General features: G+C 41.1%; 1 protein-coding gene across 1 annotated transcript in view; it reads right to left on the bottom strand.

Annotated features, from left to right (window-relative positions):
* The window catches only part of exd1 (exonuclease 3'-5' domain containing 1), a 75,602-nt gene continuing 52,356 nt past the window's right edge, over positions 1-23,246 (bottom strand). Inside the window, exons 7-11 of the mRNA XM_063031335.1 lie at positions 22,612-22,716; positions 16,163-16,243; positions 9,379-9,522; positions 3,114-3,305; positions 1-868 (exon numbers count right to left, since the gene is read on the bottom strand). Coding sequence (XP_062887405.1) covers positions 560-868; positions 3,114-3,305; positions 9,379-9,522; positions 16,163-16,243; positions 22,612-22,716 — 831 coding nt within the window. The 3' untranslated portion in view covers positions 1-559. The remainder of the gene's footprint in view (positions 869-3,113; positions 3,306-9,378; positions 9,523-16,162; positions 16,244-22,611; positions 22,717-23,246) is intronic.

A 23,246-nucleotide genomic window follows, 5' to 3' on the forward strand; every position in this document is an offset into this window, starting at 1 on the left:
CAGCTTTTTATTAACAATAGTAAGAAGTGACTTAATATACAAAACTGAGAGCACTAAAGATCACATGAGACGACATGGTGAAATCCAAGAACATATCTTGACTTCATTCGTGGAAAATGTCCTGCTGGATCACATTGGGATCTTTCCCAAAATTACCTTATTTTTATTGTTGTTTGAATAAAGCACAAGATTGGTAGTGTTCCCTTAGCACTTCTATTCCCAAAGTGTAAGCCAACTGTGAGCTCATTGTGCAAATGAAACTCATGACCCTCACTCCAGGTACAACATAGTAGAGCATTAATTAAAAGTCACTTGGCTACCCAGGTAAGCTATACACAGAAACAGGTTCTGGCCAGTATGGCCCATAGAAGCTTCTCAAGGAATCACCTTGAACTGGATTTTGATAAGAATTTGAAACATACCATCTTGAGACAAGGTATTGATTTAGTCTGAAGATCTTGAGAAACAAGCTGAAATATAACCCTGGCTTCTTGCCACAGCATCTCAGTTAGTTCATCTCCACAAAGATGGGCACTACTTTTCCTCAAGGTTTGGCTGTTCAAAGATTGACTCGTTCCAGGGGAGAACAAATGTTTTCATCACAACTGGAAATAGGCTCAAGCAATGGAATCTCCTCATTCTGCATTTCATTTACATCTTCCTTTGGTGCCTTGGACATTTCAAGCTCTGGGATGTCGTCTATGTTTATTATTCTATTCTCCACCTTGGGTTTATTCTTAAATTGAGGGCAAGGTCTCACAAGGCAGCCATTCTCATCAGTTTTATAGATTTTTAGAGCATCTTCCCTTCTTAATCTTTGAATAAGTGCTAATTCCTTCAGTTCATAAGGAAGTTCCAAAGAGGTGGTCTGGTAAAAACAAACAGATAACTGTTACCAATGCATATTGGAAAAATAAAAACCTAATCAATCAGGCAAACTGCCTTTAAACATCCAGACCTCATCAATCAAAAAAATGGAAGAATCACAACATAACTTTAAATGAACACATCATTCAGAGGTTCATAAAATGAACAAGGACAAGAATGGTAGACCAGAATATTGGTGAGCCACTCAGGATAATCATCAGAACTGGGACTACCACTACTTATCACTCATGGTGAGTGCGTTTCCTGCTTCTCATTAACACAGTGTTACTTTCAAGTCATTTAAACAGCCTAGCAAACGTGGATCGCAAGAAACCATGAAATGAATTGTATGATGGCAACAGTGTATTTGTTCTATAGAACATACATACAGAGCACAGGATCAGACTTCAAGGCCTACAATACCAATTTAAACTAATCCCATCTTCATGCACATGGTCTGTATCCCCTGCATTCCCTGCCTGTTTAAATGCATCTTAAACATTGCTATTGTATCCGCTTTCACCACCTTCCCAGCAATGAGGTACAATGCCTTAAAAAAAATAAGACTCTAAATCAAAAATAAAACCCTAGACTATATGAACAAAAAATGTGTTCATCAACCTGAAATGTTAACTTCAGTCTCCATAGATACTGCTTGACCTGCTAAGGATTTCTAGCATTTCCTATTTTAAATGTCAGACTCAATAGATGTGTTGAAAAACTATTCTGTTCAAACCTACAGTTTTTCAAATAGATTTTAAAAAGCTGAGTTTAATGAGACTTAGGATTTGCAAAAAGACCCAGAGTGTGTTTTGCTGTTCAGTGATACAGGAATATGGCCTACTCTAACTCTGGAAAGAGGGTGGGGAAGTGAGAGGCATTTAAGGTGAAGGGAAATAAGTGCCAGGGAAAACACTGAGCTTCCTTTAATTCTGAAAGCACTGTTTTGAATGGAGCTCATGCCATTTACAGACCTTCTGTCCAGCAAAACACTGCATAAGTGATATCGCAGCCACATGCTGCATGCTACCCTTGTGCATATTGAGTTATCGAGTGGCATCGGTACACATATTTGTCATTCTGAGTAGGAGCCTACAATAGCTGCCACAGAGACGAAGCCATTCAATTGGCTCATGCACGAGAATTTCAAGGTGGGTTTCATCTAATGGGCTCGGCAGTGCTGCCAAATCTGCTTTGCCATTGCACAGCATATACACTGTGGCCACTTTGAGGTACAGGAATGCAACCTCAAAGTGGTCAGAGGTGTGGAACCTGATATGGCCTTCTGCTGCTGCAGTAGCTCAACCAATTTAAAGCTCGACATGTGTGTTCAGAGATGCTCTTCTGCACACAACTGTTGTAATGCACAATTACTTGAGTTTCTGTCACCTTCCCGTCTGGCTATTCTCCTCTGACTTCTCTCATTAACAAGGCATTTCTGCTCACTGGAAGTTTTTGGTGTTTTTCGCGCCACTTTCTGCAAACTTGGAGCTGGGGTTCCCAACCCGGGGTTAATGCTTAAGGTATTGGCCCATGGCTGAGAAAAGGTTGGGAACCACTGCTCTAAAGACTGTTGGGTACAAAAAGTAACAGGAGATCAGAAGTTTCTGAGATATCCAATGGCCATAGTCACTTGGACCACATTTCTTTCCAATTCTGATACTTGGTCTGAACAACAACTGAACCTCTTGACCATATCTGCATGGTTTTATGTATTGAACTGCTGCTGCAATTGGCTGATTAGATATTTGCATTAATGAGGCATACAAGTGTATCTAATACTGAATGTGGTTTTCTTATACTAAGTGCTAAAGACTTTGCAAGGAATTGGTCGATCTGCAGAATTTAGAATTACAGACGAGTAAGATTTCAGAATTACATACTTCAGCAAATCAGGCACAATTTTTGTGGAGAGAAGAACAAGTTACAGTCCTCAACAGACTACTCCTCCGTTAAAGTGTTTGCCTTTCAGAAATTCCAAGGACTCTGCAAGTAAGCAGCTGTAACATCATTTCTTCTGCTGTGTAGTTTCAACATCAAACCAATCCCCACACCTTCCACAATCTCACATTTAGTGATGAGTAGCAAGGATTTGCCTAAGGCAGCAGCCACATGAAAAGTTTTTGATCTGCTTAAGCACTCCCAGCAAGTTGGTCTTCAGCATGTCATGGAGATCAGAATAAAGATGAGCAGTATAACTAAAAAGAGGCTTGGAGGCATTTTCTTGATTGCCCAACAGCTCTTACCTCAGCACCTCCGAAAGTAGTGCTGGGCATATTTCTGTACATGCTCAGGTAGTTGTCCACTTGAGTTGTGAAATCCATCATTAACTTGTCCATCAAAGTACAGCGGAGTGGAAGGAGAAACATCACTTCTAATGCTGCGCTCTTCATCAAACTTGGGGGGAGTGGACGAGAACTCCACACCTTTGGATTAACCTAAACACCAAAGGCAGAAGACAATTAAAAAATGGATGATAACCACTGACTTGGTTAGAGTTGTTCCATTGACTTCAAAGTGAAATAACCTGGTTTACACAATGCTGTCAATTATAGGCAAACTTAACCCAACTTACCAGGAGGCACTGACCCAATGGAAGCTCTGTCTTCAGCAGCAAAGCCTGTATTTAACCAGGTCAGAGGGAAGTGTGTGCAGACAGGTGAGAGTGCATAAAAGTCAAACGGAAGTGTGTGGAGAGGTGAGACTGCACAGGAGGTTGGACAGAAGATAGTAGAGAGGCAAGTTACACTTTCAGGTTGGAAGGCAAGTGTGTGGAAGGGCGGTGTGCACTGAGCTTGGAGGGATATATGTTATGATTTTAATGTGTACAGCCAGGTCAGAGGGATGTGTCTATTCTCGGGTTGGAGGAATGTGTGTGGAACTCACAAACACACCCAGATTTATGCTCAGTCTTGGAAGAGGTAAGTGGGTATTCCCAAATACACAGTATGCAACACACTCAAAATGCTGGAGGAACTCAACAGGTCGAGCAGCATCTATAGAAATGAACAAACTGTCCATGTTACAGGCTGAGACTCATCAGGACTGGAAAGGAATGGGGAAGAAGCCAGAATAAGGTGGAGGAGGACAAGCTAGAATGTGCTAGATGAAGCCAGGTGTGTGGGGAAGGGGGATGAAGTCAGAAGCTGGGAGGTGAAAGGAGGAAATGGTAAAGGTTTGAAGGAGGAGGAATCTAATAGGAAATGAGAGTGCACCATGGGAGAAAGCAAAGGAGGAGGACTCCCTGAGGGAGGTGATAGATAGGTGAGGAGAAGAAAAGTGAAAAGGGGAGCCAGAGTGGGGAACTGAAGGGGGGGCAGGGAAGAGAGGAAGAAGGGTAAGAGAAATTTACCGTAAGTTAGAAAAATTAATGTTCATGCCATCAGGTTGGAGGCTTCCCAGACAAAATATGAAATGCTGCTTCTCCAACTGATCTCATTGTGGCATTAGAGGAGACCATGGACTGATATGTCAGAGAATTGGAATGGTTGGCCACTGGGAAATCCTGCTTTTTGTGGATGGAATGAAGGTGCTCGATGAAGCGGTTCCCCAATTTACATCCGGTTTTAGCAGTGTAGGAGGCTACATCAGTACTGCCAGATGATTCCAACAGACTTGCAGGTAAAGTGTTGCTTCACCTGGAAGGACTGTTTTGGGTCCTGAATGGAGGTGAGGTAGGAGGCGAATGGACAGATACAGTTTGCAGGATCAAGTGTCAGGAGGGAGATTTGAGGGAGGGACAAATGGACAAGGGAATCAGAGAGCAATTCCTGTGGAAAGCAGAGTGTGGTGGGTGGGGGGGGGAGGTGAAGATGTGTTTGGTGGTATGGTCTCACTGAAGATGGTTGTAAAATAAGGGCAGAGTTGAACACAAAGAAAGGAATCTAAACTTTGCATCATGCATTTGTGTGGGGCATGCTGAGCAGGTCAGGCTGTGGTTAGGTTGATAGGGAGGGAGAGAGGGGGAAGAGGGAGAAGGAGAGAGCTTGTGGGGTTCAGCAGGAGTGGGGAGAGACAGGGTAAGAGCAGTGCCAGGAGTGAAGGAGTGGTTGGGGGTGCACGTGTACATGTATGTGGGATGGAGTGTGAGAAAACGAATCAATATCAGACTACCATTTGGTGATTATAATTTGTTTAAGCTACTTGAAAGCGGATGCATATTGGGTGACCATGTTACAGAGCAGCTATGTTTGGTCTTCAAGGGGACTATGAGCTCATTGCTGCCTACCACTTTAATTCTCCATCAGACACACTCTGGCCTGTTTGTGGTCTCTTACACCGTTATAATAACAAGAGCAGAATTAGGCCATATGGTCCATTGGGTCTGATCTGCTATTTCATCATGGCTGATCCATTTCCTTCTCAATACCATTCTCCTGCCCTTTTCCCATAACCTTTCATGTCTTAATCAAGAACCCATCAACCCGAGTTTTAAATATACCCAGTGATTTGGTTCCCACAGCCACCTGTGGCAATTAATGCCACAGATACACTACCCTCTCATCTCCATACTAAATGGACATCCTTCTCGTCTGAGGTTATGCCCTCTGGTCCTAGACTCCTCCACCATAGAAAATATCCTTTCCACATCCACTCTACCTAGGTCTTTCAACATTAGATAGGTTTTTATGATATCGCCGCCCTGCCCCACCACCACATATGATAAGCCTTTCATTCCTGGACTTATTCTCATAAACCTCCCCTGAAGCGTCACCAATATCAACATATCCCTGCTTAGATATGGGGCTCAAAACTGCTCACACTACTCCATATTACTATGCCTCAGTATTACATCCTTGCTTTTATATTCTAGTCCTCTCAAAATGAACGCTAACATTGCATTTGCCATCTGCACCACCGACTCAATCTGCAAATTAACCTTCAGGGGATCCTGCACAAGGATTCTGAGGATTTTTGAATTTTCTCCCCTCTTAGAAAATAGCCTATGCTTTTATTCCTTCAACCAAAGTACACGAACATTTGCATCCCAACATAGTATTCCATTTGACACTTATTTGCTGATTCTCCTTATCTGACCAAGTCCTTCTGCAGCCTCCCTGCTTCCTGAACCTTACCTGCTCCTACACCTATCTTCATATCATCTGCAACTTGGCGACAAAACCATCAATCTGGCATCCAAGTTATTGACATACAACTTAAAAAGTAGTCCCAACACTGAATCCTGCAAAACACCACTAGTCACCAACAACAGAGAAGGCTCCCTTTCTCCCATCCTTTGCCTCCTGCTAACCAGCTTATTGTGAAGCAGCATCAGCTTAACCACAACCGACAATGTATTAACGTGCAATGCTTCTTTTTTCTTTTCTTTCTTATAACATAATGAAAGTGAAATGAATGTATGTATAGTAAACAGGGAAAAAGCAAAGGAAACCCTACCACCCCGTCTCCTTTTCCCTTCCCAGCCCTACCCTCCCCTCACCCCTCCCGTATGTGCTGTTTAGGTCCCACTGCCCCCCACTCCAAGTTCAGCTGTCGGTCTCTTTTAAATACACCAGTAATGGTTGCCGGATTTTTTCAAATTCCTTGAGTCTCCCTTGCAGAATTCTTAACTCTACCCACAAGGATTCTACCTCTTCCGATCCTATGTTACTCCAAGGATTTGATTTCATTTTTTATGAACAGAGCCATGCCACCGTCTCTGCCATCCTTTTGATACAATGTGTATCTTTGGACGTTATGCTTCCAGCTATTAACTTCCTTCAGTCACCAGTCAGTGATGCCCATGACATCATACCTGTCAATCTCTAACTGTGCTGCAAGATCATCTACCTTATTCCGTCTGCGTGCATTCAAACCTAACACCTTCAGTCCTGTATCTGTCACCCTTTTACACTGCAACTCATCCCAGAGACTGCAATTTTGCCCTATCATCTGCCTGTCTTTCCTGACAGTCTCACTACACACTGCCTCTGCATGTAAACTAACAGCCCTATCACTCCAGTTCCCATCTCTCTGCCAAATTAGTTTAAACCGTCCCCAGTAGTTCTAGCAAAATAGCCTGCAAGGATATTGGTCACTCTTGAATTCAGATGTAACCCATCCCTTTTGTACAGGTCAAACCTTCCCCAGAAGAGATCCCAATGATCCAGAAATCTGAACCCCTGCACCAGTTTCTCAGCCATGCATTTATCTGCCGAATCATCCTATTCTTACCCTTAATGGCGTGTGGCATTCTCTGCAATCCAGAGATTGCAACCCTGAAAGTCCTACTTTTCAGCTTTCTACCCAGCTCCCTAAATTCTCTCTGCAGGACCTTCTCACTTTTCCTACCCATATTATTGGTGCCAATATGTACCAAGACTTCTGGCTTCTCTCCCTCCATTGAACACATCCCTGACCCTGGCACCTGGGAGGCAACATACCATACGGAGGTCTCTATCGTGTCTATACTCTAATAATGGAATCCCTATCACTCCTGCAGTCCTCTTCTCCCCCATCCCTTCTGAGCCAAAACTCCAGACAGTGCCCAAGATCCAGTTGTTGTGCTCTTCACCCGCCAACCCCACCAACCACAATAGGTTATCCCCCTCGACAGTATCAAAAACAGTATAAGTATTGAGGGGAACAGCCATAGGAGTACTCTGTACTGGCTGCCCATTTCCCCGCTTTCTCCTGAAACTCACCTAGTTACCTGCCTCCTGGAACTTGAGGGTGACTAACCTCCTGTAGCTCCTATTACCTCCTCAGTTTCCCGTATGGTCCAAAGGTCTTCAAGCTGCAGCTTCCATTACTTTACATTTTCTCTGAGGAGCTGCAGCTCAGTGTATCTAATGCAGATGTTGTTCATCAGGGAGGCTGGAGGTCTCCCAGAATTCCCACATCTCACTCAAAGAACACAACACAGCCCCTGGAGCCATTTACTTACAGACAAAGAATGAAGGACATACCAGATACATACCTCGTCCAAGCCTTCTCGCTGAAGTCTGACAAGTCAAAGCCTCCCCACTCTAACACTAATACTCCCCACTTTACTCCACCAAAGTCAGCTCTGCCCTCTTTATCTGCCCTTGCTAATGAATCACAACTGCACCACTGAAAAGAGCCAAAATCTCACAAAAGCTTCTTTTTCAAATCTCTTGCTCCTGTACCGGTGTGAAGCCTCCTGCGCCAATTCAACTGTGCTGCCAAAAAATACTCAATTGTCGCTTAAAGAACATTTGCTCTTCCATCTAGATATGGTGCAGCTTTCTGGGCTCAACTATCAACTCATTTTGTCTGCATCAGAACAGACCATTTCTACTACAACTTATCCATCTCCAATTTTGTTTCATTGTTGCCTCTCGTTAGCAGAGCCTGACCTGCTGGATGTGTCCCACAACTCTGCATTTTGGAAGGTGTTCATTCCTTTGTTTTGTGTCTTCACCTGAACTGCCCTCATTTCATTGCGCTTGTTCACCTTGTCTCTAACTGCCAGTTAACCCACTGAGAGAAAGCTTGTATCATCTGTCCTGCTCTCACCTTATCAGTGATATTTTTCTCCTCACCAGACCTTCTCTGGAAATTGGAAACTACGCTTTCTCTCTCATATGTAACACAGAAGAAAATGTTGGCCACACTTAACACGTCATAACCATTTGTGGTTAGCGAAACGTGAGCATTTCAGATCAAAAATCAGTTTAATGAAGAATCTTTGATTTGAAACATCAACTCTGCTTCTCTTTCCACAGACACTAATCTACAGAATTATAAACAGTATTTTCCTGTTTATATTTCCATTTTATGGATTTAACTCCCCACTGTCATCTATGGACTCCAGCAAATGTGACTCGAGGAGCTTGGGATAGAAAAGTTGGCTAAATTTCAATGTCTGAATACTACTTGAGTCTTGATTAACCTGATATAAAACAAGCTACATATTTTGTTCAGGTAGTGTTAATGATTGCCTGTTGTTTATTTTTTTTATAACTTTATTCAGAGTTGCAGTACGGTAACAGGCCCTTCTGGCTCAATGAGCATGGGCCACTCAATTACACCCATGTGATCAACCCACAAGTCTTTGGCATGTGGGAAGAAACTGAAGGGAACCCACATGGTCACAGGGAAAATGTACAAACGTGGTTATGGGAAGAATAAATGACATGAATTGAACCCAGGTTGCTGATGCTGAAATAGTGTTACAATAACTAGTATGCTACTCTGTCACCCATTATTGTGAGAATAAAATATACGCAAATCAAAATATGACATATTAGAATAAAACATAATATATTCAATGATAACAGAATGCTGGAAAACCTTAGGCTATCAAGCATCAGTTATGGAGAAAAATGAGTTGAGGAAAGATCATTAGTCAAATATTTCATGCATTTTTATTCTGCATTACCTGCAATATTTTGATTTTTGATTAAATTTCCTTAAAATGTCCAATTGTCATCCACTTTGTACTTAGATATGCCTTCAACACCACTTGTCAACAATCCCCACACTTCATGGTATAGAGTGATGTTTTTTGACAGCATTGAACAGTTTATTCTGACTACTGCCAGGTACCTTGAGAACAGCTGCACTGTGCTGCAAGAATCGGATTTTTCTTGGCGGGAGGCCGAGATGACAGACCAGACATTCTCCCAAAGTACTGACGTGGCTGGGAAGAAGGCCTCCTGTCTCTGTGGAGAACTGCAGAACATCGGCAACCTGCATATTACAAAATAAATCCATAATGTTAAAGTTCAGTATAGCTAAAAGGTACGCCAAATAACTAATCACTAGTCAGAACTGGCACAAAATCCTCTAAACTCATTTGGAGGTGGATCAGCAGGGAAAGGGTAGGTTAGAAAGTTATAAGCCACAAAATCCACATAGCTCAACTCACTCAATCCATGTCAGCTGAGGCAAGAGTGTACAGAAAGGAAATAACTATGTTATTACTGGAGTTGTGAACCATAAAGTCTACTAATCACTAAAGAAAGCTGGGTAAGTACGTTTTAAGCACCGTTCATATATAATTTCTCCCATCAGCAGAGGTTCACAGTGGTCAACAGGATCTCTTGTGTATTCTACCTATTTCATACATCTCAGCCTTTCCTCATCCCTCAAGTCCTGAACTTCTGGCTTTTGGAGTTGTAGACATTTTATCAGATCATAGTGCTGTAGTGAGGCACAGGTGAAAGAAACAAAACATGGATTCTCTGGTAATGTCATCCCTCAAGATTATAATTTAAAATCTAAGTTAGCAAGCTGTCTTTCCACCACAGTTGTCCTTACTTTTCACTTTCCTGTGTGCATGAATCTCCACCTGGACACATCATTCTTTTCTATTCAAATGTCTTGCTCAATTGTCTGCAAGACAACAAATTCATTGTTCCTGTCTCACCCATTTTTTTGGGGTGTTTCCCAAAATATAACAACCTTTTACTTCCTGTTTGGTTCCTTTCCTGAAAAATCATGTGTCTGTTGCGGTGCTGATTACCCCACATTTCACCTGTGAGATTATAAATTTGTTCAATGTTCCATATAACATCAAGATTTTTACTTAAACCAATGGGTCACAAATCTTCAGAAACTGCATTGATGAGACTGAGAATGAGTCTGAATGAATCAAACTCAGTGTAATTTCGTTTTCAGTTTTTGAATGCTTCTGGGACTGGAATCAAAAACCCCTTAATGATTGAATTCCAACAATAAAAAGGAAAGAACAATATGGACATCAGCCAATAAACATTTCACAATGTTACAAGACAGTTCAAAAGAAAAGAAAATAAAATTCCTTTATCACACACATAATCTGGTGTTCATATTAAAGTTGATTTTTAAAACTTATCTACTCATTTGTTTCAGGATCTGGGTGCTGCTGGTTGGGAAAGCATTTGTCTCCTTCCCTAATTACCCATGAAAAGCTGGCAGTGAGCCACTTCCTTTTGAACCACTGAAGTCCTTTAGGGTACTGTGGAATGGTGTTCCAGAATTAAAACTCAATGGCAATGAAGGACCAACTCCATAGGATGCTGAGCAATTTGGAGGAGAACATACAGGTGGTGGTGTCCTCATGTACACATGGGTCTTAGAGGTACAGTGGGCAGTGCTGTCAGAGCAGCCTGGGTGTGTAAATGCAATACATTTTGTACTTGGTACATACTGCAGTCACTGTGTCCCAGTGCTGGAGGGAATGAACATTTAGGGTGATAGATGAAATATCAATTAAGTTGGCCTTTCTTTTAATCCTGGATGGCGATGAGCTTTTGATACAACTTTCTGTAATGCTGGGCATTCCCCTTGATCTCATGGAAGTACTGCAGACAGTAGTAAAGAATATAATTTAAAAAATAAGCTCACTAAAACCAAAGTTTTATGTTCAGAAAATATCAGAATGATTATTTCATGTTTTTCACAAACAACACTAACCACTCTGGACAGGAAGCTTGGAAGGACATATGAATCACTTTTTTCTAAGACAGTCTAACTTGGCAGCTGTTTTAAAGCACAACTGATTAATAAAGTTGTCACATTCAGCTGACATTTTAAATGAACTGAAACTTAAGTCACCAGAAAAAGGCATTGATTTGTTCCATTACGGAAATGATACTAAACTAATGGTGGTAACCGAATTGAAAAATTAAAGAAGTCATTACATTCCCAATACTTTGAAGACACCAGTAGCATGGCATCAGGAAAAAGAGAGAAACTAAATAAATGGTGCAGTAACATCTCACTGTTTTTCTTGACAATTTCAGTTGCTACTTCAATAAGGATGGAAAACTTAAAGAAAATAAACCACTGGATGAAAGATCCTTGCTGCAAATACCTTGAATCAATAACGGAGCTAAACTTCATGCATGATTTGCAATTCACCTGGGAGAGCACAATGATGATACGCCACAAGCTGTTGTTTGGAAACGTATTGGATCAGTGTTCTGAAAAACGTTTCCTTCTAAATAAGTCAAGTGTTCTGCTGTAGGTTGTTGGATACAGTAACAAATACAAACTAGGACTTCTGCTTGTAGCAAAGTTACACATAAACAAAATAAATCAATGTATCAATTCACAATACACAGTGATATATGCATCATGTGAACCAAAATGGAAAAAAGCATGAATGCCAGGAAGGTTCACTTAAATAACACAGAAACTCAATACGATCAGCCTTTATATTGCATTCAAAAGCTTTATTTAAGTAACATCAAGTATAATATTCATTGCTAAAGTGAAGTGGTTAAAGCAGGCAGAGATGAGAACAGAAATAAATCCAGAACACCTCTCACTGCTACAGAATGTAGAAAACTGAAAACATGAAACAGTACAGCACGTGGTCCTTTGGCCCACAATACTGTATGGATCTACAGAATATCTACTCCATGGTCAACCTAACCCTTTCTTCCTGTACAACCTATAATCTTTCATTTTTCTTACATTTTCTGTGTGCTTATCCAAGAGGCTCTTAAATGTCCCTATCACTATCCCAACCATGTGTATAGACACCTACCACTGTGTAAAATACCTAATTCTGACATCTCCCCTAAACTTCCCTCTACTCACAACAACCAATTCTCTGGTATTGGCCATTGCCACCCTGGGAAAAAGGCACTGGCTTTCCACTCCCTCTGTGCCTCTCAATCTTATAACATGTCAATCAAGCCACTTCTCATCCTCCTCCATTCCAAAGAAAAAAGCCCCAGCTCACTCAACTGTTCCTCATAAGACACACTCTCTAATTCAGGTAGCATCCTAGTAAGTCTCCTCTGAACCCTCTCTAAAGCTTCCACATCCTTCCTATAATGAGGTGACCAGAACTGAACACAATATTCTAGGTGTGCTCTAATCAGTTTTATACAGCTGCAACGATACCTCATGGCTTTTTAACTCAATCCCTGGTTTAATAATGTGAAAGCACATAGCACCCAGCTCAAGGATAGAAGCTCTGGGAACTCTTGTACGATAAGATGGACTCTTGGCCTCACACTCTACCTATGATTTTGCACTTTATCAATTAAAACAGAGATGAGGAGGAATTGCTTTAGCCAGAGGGTAGTGAATCTGTAGAATTAATTGCTACAGATGGCTGTGTGGAGGCCAAGTCACCAAATATATTTAAAATGGAGGTTGATGGGTACTTGATTAGTAAGGGTGTCAAAGGTTATGGACAGAATGCAGGAGAATGGGGTTGAGGGCACTAATAAACTAGCCATGATAGAATGGTGGAACAGACTGGATAGACTGAATGGCCTAATTCAGCTCCTACGTCTCATGGTCTTTATCACTGCATTTTATTCTGCACTGTTATGGTTTTACTTTATTATAGCTCAATATTCTCATATTATGTAATGACTTTATCTGTAAAAACATTATGTAATACAAGCTTTTCACTGTATCTTGGTACGTGACAATAATAAACCAATATGCCTTCTTAACTACTCGACCAAATTCTGCAGCAATTTTGAATTATCTATGGATGTGGATCCCGAGATCCCTCTGTTCTTCCAACTGGTAAGAATTCTGCCAATAACCTTTTACTCTGCCTTTAAGTTGAATCTTTCCAAAATTTATGACTTGACACTTTTCCGGATTAAACTCTATCTGCCACTTCTCTGCCCAACTCTGCATCCTGTCTATAATCCCGTGGTAACCCATCACAACCTTCTACTGCACCCTTAACACCACCAACCTTTGTGCCATCTACAAACTTGCTAACCTATTCACCTTTTCACTTCCACACCCAGGTCATTTATTAAAAAAAAAACAGAAAAAATAACGGTCCTCAAACAGATCCTTGCAGAACCACTAGTCACTAAACTCCAGGCTGAATACACTCCAACTACAACCACTCACTGCCTTCTGTGGGCAAAGCAGTTCTAAATCTTCACAGCCAAATTTCCATGTATCCATTGCCATACGACTTTGTGGATGTAACTTCCTTGGAGAAGCTAGTCAAGCATCTTACTAAAATCAATACACATCACACCCACCACCCCATCTTCATCAATTTACTTTGTCACCTCTTCTTCTCAAATACTCAATTAGACTCATGAGGCATGACTTGTCTCTCTCAAGGCTATGCTGACTATTCCAAGCAAGACCATGCTTTAAATGTAGTAATCCAGGGTAAATCTTGTCTGGCTCCAGTGAATTATCTAGCCTAACGCTATTCAGAAGCTCTAAAATTGCCTCTATCATAATCTTGACATGCTCCAGCACATTGGTCTGTTCTACGCTTACTGACATTCAAAGTCCCTATGCCTGGTGAACACTAAGGACCTCCTCTATCTTTTCTGCCTCCAGGCACGTTTCCCCCATTATCTCTGTTTGGATCTATACTCACTCTGGGCATTACCCTGTTCCTCACAGATGTGAAGAATGCCTTGGGATTTTCATTCATCCTACTTGGCAAGGCCTTCTCATGTTCCTTTTTTGATATTCCCAAATCCCTTTTTAAGTTTCTACCTGGCTAAATTGTAACTCTGTGGAGCCCTGTCTGATCCTTGTTTCCTAATCCTTGAGGTATGCTTCCTCCTTCCTCTTGAGATTGTTCCACATCTCATCAACTACGGTTCCTTCACCCTACTACTCTTTCCCCATTTCAGTGGGAGAAACCTATCCAGGACCCCATGCAAGTGGTCAACCTCCACATTTCTGCTGTACATTTCTCTAACAACAACTCTTCCCAATTTACACTCAAAGAGTTCCTGCCTAATAGCACAATTAGTCTTATCCTAATTAAATACTTTCCTATATTGTCTGTTCCTATCCTTGTCCACGGCTATCTTAACTATCAAGGAGTTGTGGTCACTATAAAATGCTCTCCCACCGAGATGTCACCTGACCAGGTTCATTATCAAGTACTAGATCCAGTATGACCTCTGCTCCAGTTGGTCTGTCCACATTCTGTGTCAGGAATCCTTTCCTGACACACGAAACAGCCTCTACCCTTTATAAAACTTTTATTCCAAGGTGGTGCCAATCTACCCATGACAATAACCTTGTTATTTTTAAACCTTTCCAAAATCTGATTACTTAAGTGCTCCTCAGTGTCCCCAGTGATTTTTTTTTTGGGGGCCTACAGAATATTCTCAATAAAGTGATCGCTTCTTACCTGTTTCTGACTTGCGCCCACACTGACTCAGCAGATACTCCCTCCATGATATCCTTCTTTTCTTCAGTGGTGATGCTGTCCCAGAATAGCAATGCCATTTCCCCACCTCCTATCTCCCTATCACTTTGAAACGTCTAAATGCCATCTAAAGGCCAATCCTACCCATGTAATAGCCAAGTTTCTGTAATTGCATAATTTCATGTACTGATCTATGCTCAAAGTTCATCACCCTTGTTCTTCTTGCGTGAAGCTAAGCACATTTCAACCCATCCAGCTCACTGCATTAACACCCTCTCCACTGCTTCTCCTTCCTCAGAGTTCCTCTGCACATTACATCCACCCTTACACCAACTGCTCCATCATCTGATCTCAAACTCTGGTTTGCATCACTCTGCCAACGTAATTTAAACCCTCACCAACAGCTCTAACAAACCTGCTTGCAAGGTCATTGATGTAACCACATCCCTTATGTACAGAGGGACGTGTCCTTAGATTGTCATCCTCTGCATTCCCCACTTTCATCTCTAATTTTAATACAACTCAGATTTTATATCTTTGAGCTGAAGGTTATTTGTTCAGTTTGAGCTGTTGCTTGCCTCCTATTGCTCACAGGTCCCTTCTTGTGCTCACCAGGGTTCTGAATTCAATTTGGTCTATGATGTCCACTTCGTCTTCAGTTTTTCTTCTAAACTTGTTTTGTGCTGTTGGTGTTGCTCAGAAGCAACTGTAGCCTAACTTCAACAGCTTCCCCCCACCTGCCACTGAGAGGATCACCTGCCTTTTTGAACTGTTATAGTTCTTCTGCGGAACTGCTCCCACAGTGCAATAAAAAAAATAATTCTTTTTAGAAGTACTCAACAGCGACAAATACTACAAAGTTCATTGAGGACTCACTTGGCTTTCCTTGTTTTCAGCTATGCTATCTTTTGGTGGCATTTTCCACTGACAGGAGGTCAGCTTTCAGTCATAAATTAACTTTTACATATACTGTCATGACCTTTATCCCTTCCAAGTATGTTCAGTCTGCTGGATCCATGCACATTGTACTCTTATATTCACTCATTTTCACCTTGAATTTCTTGCCTTTTTATTGCAGCCATTAGCTGACTAACCAGCTTTTCCCTTGGTAAGGTGTCACAATAATAAAAATAATCTAGAACACAACACTAATTTAGTATAATGGAGGATGTCTGCAAGCAGCACAATTCAAGACAAGATGCTGGTTATGATTCAAACCAAAGTTCACCTTACCTGCGTATCAAACACATTGGTGAGGTCCACCCTATATTGGTGATACAGGCAGTCAGAGAGCAAGCGACTATCATGGATCACCTGAATCATATAAAAACATTAAACGTTATCTTAACTACTATGAAATACACAACGAAAATAACCTGGATTTAAGTACGCAGCTCCTTAAATGCACTTCAAGGCATAATTTATGACAAGACTGTAGCCTTATATTTGATAGCTCTCCCAGATGAGCTTATTGCAAACCTTTTATTAAAATCCAAATAGGTCCTTTAATAGTGATGATATAAACTATGCAATTCCCAGTGGTTTCATTGGTTAATGCAGTATTTATCAATTTAAATCACTTGCTTAAAGCAGGATGTTGGTGGAGTTGAATGCAAGAGTGATTAAAATGAAACGGTTCAAAGAGGGCAGTAGATAGAGTTTAGCATAAAGCCTACACAGCTGAAAGAGACAGGCATAATCAACCTCTGAATTTTGACATTTCAATGAAATCATTTTTCATTCTTCTAAACTCAATATAGGGATCAGCCACTCCACACAAGACAATACTCTACTGCAGGTATCAGTCTGTTGAATTTTACACACTCACTACAAGGCAGAAATAAAGCAGGTCTTTTTATACCACTAAAGACTCCAGCCAATTTCTACAATGTACCGTGGGGACCATTCTAACCAGCTGTATCACAACCCGGTTTGGAGGGGTCACTGCACAGGATCTGAGAAAGTTGAAGAGGGCTGTAAATTTAACCAATGGGCATTAGCCTTCTCACTATCGAGAACATCTTCAAAAGACAATGACTTATTAAGGACCCTCATCATCCAGGACATGCTCTCTACTCATTACCATCATCAGGGAAGTCCAGGAGCCTGAAGACATACACTGAATGTTTTAGGAATAACTCCTTCTCTTCTGCCTTTAGATTCTGAACAGACAATGAACCAATCCATGAAGACTACCTCACTATTTTTCCCCTTTTTGCACCACTTAATAGTTAAATACATATTTTTATTTTATTAATATTTTATGTATTACATTGTACTGCTGCCACAAAACAAATTTCACAACATACATCAGTAATAATAAAGCTGATTCTGATATCTTTTAAGTAATAAACCCAAGATAGCAAGCACTCCAGATGTGATATTGTTAAATCCAAAATATTAATGAAATTATACTACTTGTGTTCCAATATTCTGTATTAAAGGTCAACATCACCAGCTTTAATTGCATTGACAAATACATTGGAGCTGCTACCAGTACTTGTTCCAAACTTGTCAATTTTAAAGTTCAAAGTAAATTTATTATCAAAGTACATATGTCACCATATGTAACTCTGAGATTCATTTTCTTGAAGGCATACTCAAATCCATAATAGAATAAAGATAACAGAATCAATGAAAGACCACACCAACATGGGCGTTCAACCAGTATGCAAAAGACAAATTACACAAATACAAAAATAAAAATAATAATAAATAATCAATAAATATCAAAAAAAATTTAGATGAAAAGTCCTTGAAAACGAGTCCACAGGTTGTGGGAACATTTCAATGTTGGGGCAGGTGAAGTTGAGTTAAGTTATCCTCTTTGGTTCAAGAGCCTGATGGTTGAAGGATAGCAACTGTCCCTGAACCAGGTGGTGCAAGCCCTGAGGTTCCAGCACCTTCTTCCTGATGGCAGCAATGAGAAGAGAGCATGTCCTGGGTGATGGAGGTCCCTGACACTGATTATCACTTCTGTCCTCAAATTCACCTGGACTATCTCTGACACTTCCTTTTCTGGATCATTCTGTCTTCTTCTCATGGAGCACCCTTGCCACTTACAGTTTCAAAAAAAAAACCCTGCAACTCCCAGTGTTAACTCCATTATGGATACAATTCCTTTGTGTCAATTTCTCCATCTCTGTTGCACTTGTTCTCAAGACTCTTGCCTGAAGGTTTCAGAAATGTCCACTTACATCTGTAAAAATAGCTTTCTCTTTCCTACAGTTGATGGAGCCCTCTCACACATTTTCTCCATTCCCTGCATATCTTGTCTCATCATCCACCTCCTTTTCAGCTAGAACAAGAATCCTTTGCTTCTTAACTTTCATCCCCACTAGTTTCTGCATCGAACACATCTTCCACAATTTCCATGAGTTCCCAAACTGATCCCATGACCAGCAACAGCTTCCCTCTTCCTTTCTTTCTGCTTTCCTCATGGATCACTTTCCTCAGTCTGCTAATCCCTCCCTACCCATGCCCCCACTTCCCTTTCAACCACAACAGCTGTAACTGTCCCTTCACCTCCTCCATCACCATCATCCAGGTATGTAAAAAGCCCTTATAAGTGAGGCAGAGGTTAACCTGCAACCAGTGGCCTTCTCTACATTGGTAAAACCAAGCATAGACTAGGTGAAGGTTTTGCAGAGCACTATATCCTGTCCACCAAGACAGTCTTGAGCGTCAAGTTCTGTTGTTAATTCTCCTTCCCACTCTTGCACTAATGTGTCTATCCTCAGCCTTCCCCACTGCTACAGAGGCCAAAGGCAAATCGGAACATCTCACATTCCATGGGTAGTGTACAACCCAACTATAGGAACTTAGATGTTCAAATTTCAGGTAACCTGCATTCTTGGTGCTCTCCTCCCTTTCTTACTTACCTGTCTGCCTAGATTTCTTCTCCAATTCCCCAGCGTACACATGGTTTGATTTGTTCTTCATCCACATCCCATCTGTTTCCACCTAACAACCTGTAAGCATCTATTCCTCTTCCCCCACACCCCACTTTCTGGTTACATCACTTACCAGCTTAGACCTCATCCCTACTACACTGAATATGCCACCATTATTTCCTCTTCCCTTTTAATCCTGATGGAGGGTCATGATTTGAAACATTAACTTACCATGATTGACCTGCTGAGCTTTTCAAGTGTTCCAAATCTGTAGTCTTGTTTTCATTATTTCTAACTTCTTGCTGTGCTTGGATATTAACTGTGTATTATTCACAAATCAGTACCGCTTGATACATTACCACTTACAAATAAATCTGTTTCTATGCTTTCATCACCTTTATTTTAGAGACAGTACAGCAACAGGCCTTCCTAGCCCAACAAGCATACACTACACAATTACACCCATGTGACTAACTAACCTGTACATCTTTGGACTGTGGGAGGAAACTGGAACACCCAGAGGAAACCAATGCAGTCACCGGGAGAACGTACAAACTCCTTACAGACAGCAGCATTATTTACATCTTTGATGCTATGGACAGTCCAGCTAACTTCTTCAAATCCTTTTGTAGCTTCCTCATTGATTAGTTTTCCCTTAATTTGTGCAGAAAACTGACACATTATACTCGGATCCCTGAATTATGTTACGAATATGCAAATAGGTGAGATTCCAAGCGTTGACTCTTACAATAGCTCAATTGTTACACAACAACAGTGTGTTTTTTCTTTGAATCAGTTTGCCAATTCTCAACATGCCCTAATTTCAAAATAACCTTCAAAGGCATCTGATTAAAATGGAGATCCAATTATTCTACTTTTATTGGCTGCCCTATTACTTAAGTTCTCCAAAATCTACTGCAAAATAAGTAGATGTTTGTTTGTTATGTGCTGTGTTGTATGATGTGGGCGATCATGGTCTTTCCTGGACCATGATTGTTCTTGGCAATTCTATTTATTTATTTGTTTGTTTTTTTAAAAAAGATACGCTTTGCCATTGCCTTCCTCTGGGCAGTGTCTTTACAAGATGGGTGACCCCAGCCATTATCAATACTCTTCACAGATTGTTTGCCCAGTGTCAGTGGTTGCATAACCAGGGCTTGTGATATGCACCAGCTGCTCACACAACCATCCCCCACCTACTTCACGTGACCCTGATGGTGGGTTAAGCCAGGAATCCCCAACCTTTTTTGCACAGTGGACCGGTTTAATATTGACGATATTCTTGCGGACCAGCTGACGGGGGTGGGGGGGGGGTGTTAATCACGACCGGAATATAGGTGATAAGTCAACTATAATTCACTTAACAGTGGCTAATACACTCAATTTTGTTTCTAAAAGGGTTTATCTAACGAATTTAATAGTAAACACACAGCGCATATTTTCCTCGCATGAATATAGTGATAAGTCAATTATAAGGGGGTTCCTTATGTCCAGTCTATTCCGCAGTTTACTTTTCGTTGCATTCATTGCAGATAACTCCGCTTCACAGAGATATGATGTTGGAAATGGAAGCGACGTTTTCAGTGCTTTCGTGGCTATCTCAGAATATTCAGCCTTGACTTTGATCCAGAATGCCAGCAGAGATGCTATGTCAAACATACATTTCAGCCCACTGTCATTTGCAAGCTTGAGGAGTTGATGATCTTCTCGCGCTGACATGGATGATTCACCGGGAACATTCACAAATGGGTCATGGACCCATTCCTTTGCATGTCTTGGGTCATTTGCGGTTGGGAAGTAATGCTCGAATTCTGTCGACAGTGAAGATAGGTGATCGAGCACCAGCTGTGAGAAGGACGGTGCAGCCTCAGTCTCTCCCAAAATCCCAGCTAATGTTGGGAACATATCAAATATGCTCCTGTCCACTCGCTGTCCCCACTGTTCCAGTTTGGCTTTGAAAGCAGACACTTTATCTGCCAACTTGAAGACAGTTGTCATTCTCCCCTGAAGTGACAAATTGAGTTCATTGAGCAGGTTGAAGATGTCACACAGATAAGCGAGTTTTGCTATCCACTCCTCGTTACTGAAGTTTGCTGCCAGTGGTGACTTTTTTTCTTGAAAGAAATCTCTGTAGCTGCTCTCTTATCTCAAAAACCCTGGCCAGGGCTCTTCCCCTTGATAGCCACCTGACTTCAGTGTGTGAGAGAAGGCGTTTATGCTCTGCATCCATTTCCTCGCAAAGCTGCTCAAACAAACGTGAGTTCAGGGCTTTTGCTTTGATGTGATTGATAACTCCAACAATGTCACTCAATACGCTGTTAAGATCAGGTGACATTTTTTGGCTAGCCAGCATTTCCCTGTGTGTGACACAGTGTGTAGACTGGCATTCAGGAGCAACCTCTTTGACTTGGATAGTGAAAGCAGACTCGTTAAGTTGTTCCAACAGCTGTGCTTCGATGTCCTCCGTTATGTCATCGATTCTCCTTGAAACTGTGGTGGCTGAAAGAGAAACCTGTGCCATCTTGTTAGCTGCAGCTTCTCCCAACAGTTCACGGCACATGTCCTTGGCAGCAGGCAGAATCAATTCTTCACCAACAGTGAAAGGCTTCTTAGCCTTAGCAATACGGCCAGTCACTAAGTATGATGCTCTCAGAGCAGCAGCATTTGTGGAAGTGGTGGCTCTCAGCACTTGCTTCCGTCCCGCTTGCACAAGTTTTTTCCGCTCAAAAAACTCAAACAGGTTTGTCTTTAAGTGCAGGGTGCTTGGTCTCAAGGTGCCGAAGCAGTTTTGAGGGCTTCATTGCCTCATTAGACAGCTTGTCTCCACATATCACACACAGGGGCCTTGGAGCATGCAAGTCACCAGTCGCAGTAAAGCCGTATTTTATGTACGACTTGTCGTTTTTTCTGTTGAAGGAAGCTTTCTTTTTTTTTGCAGTCTTGGCCCCAGCTGTCTCTGCGCTATCATCATCGTTAGGCCTTTTATGTCCCCTACCATCTCTTCCAAAGAAACTCTCAAACGACGTGTTTTTTACTCATCGAGTAGTTGCAGGTTAATGACCAATTGATGACCTCGCGTGCGTTCAAGTTCAACAGTGGGCATGACAGGGAATGAGGAAAGGTGCAGCTGACTCAGATCGTCAAATCATATCATTTCCTCGCGGCCCGGTGGTTGGGGACACAGGGTTAAGCAGTAGCTTTACTTTGCCCAAGGGTGACCTGCAGACTAGTGGAGCACCTTACACCTCCTTTGGTAGAGCTGCATCTGCACCCCCCCCCCCCAAAATGGACATTAACAGTCCAATCTCACTCTGATTTTCTAAGTTTTGTTTACGATATCTTAATGGATTAACTGACCCAGATAACCAACATTTAATCCTCTATCAGTTATGCTAAACATGCTATGTAAGCAGTAACAATATATTGTATTCTGCCTCCGAAATTCATTCCATTAACATCAGTGTTAAGGTTTATCATAGTGAAGGCTGATAAAAGTCCTCTGCAATATTTTTTCTTTCCCCCCTTTTTTTTAAAAATCAAACATCAGAATTAGGTTTGCTGCCAGTCTGAAGAGATCAACTGAATTTGGGAATATACTGACTGAAGGAGTTTTATATTTAAAAAAAATCTACAGGCTGTCCATTTCAAAGCAAATTTAAATCTTCATAAACCTGCAGATCACAAACTGAAGAATGAATTATGGCAGATAGAGGAAAATGCACCTCACAGCAATTGCAAATAATTTTGATTTCACAAACTGAAAACACAAATATGGCCAAATATAATTACCTTCAATACATTAACGTCTTCCAGAACTATCTTAAGTCCATTTTTAAATGCCGCTGCTCCCAGGAGAAAAATATCAAAGAGGTAGATCCGATCATTTGTTGAAATCTAGAGAACAAGTAACCAGAATTAAATAATGCACAAACATAGAAATGTGTTAATAAAGCTATGAAGCAATAAAGCTCTGGACTGGAAACCAACACCAAATGCTTCATGAACAGAAGTACAGTTTACAGTCAAAAGTACTCAAATGACTATGTCACAGCTTGTGAGTCTATTTGTTCAAATATAGTCATCTCCACTCAACCTTGGCTGCATCTTCAGAACAGCTAGTACAACAACTTAACTGTGCATCAATAAATTCCATTCAAATTGAACCTTCTTGCACGGAACATTTAAAAAACTGTATTGAAAAACAAGGCTTCCTTACTGCACAGCATAGCATGCAGGGACAAACCTTTTTATTCACAATGGAGAATGTGATCTGGCACTAGGAGATATTGACAAAGTATTTTAATAACTACTTTTGAAATGTAATAAATAAGGTATTCTAGATTAACTATATCTGTCAAAAAAGTCTAGGAACTTCTAAAAACATAGATTGCTTTATTTGTCACATATATATTGAAATAATGAAA

This window comes from Mobula hypostoma, chromosome 1 (genome assembly GCF_963921235.1).
Source record: "Mobula hypostoma chromosome 1, sMobHyp1.1, whole genome shotgun sequence".
NCBI lineage: Eukaryota > Metazoa > Chordata > Chondrichthyes > Myliobatiformes > Myliobatidae > Mobula > Mobula hypostoma.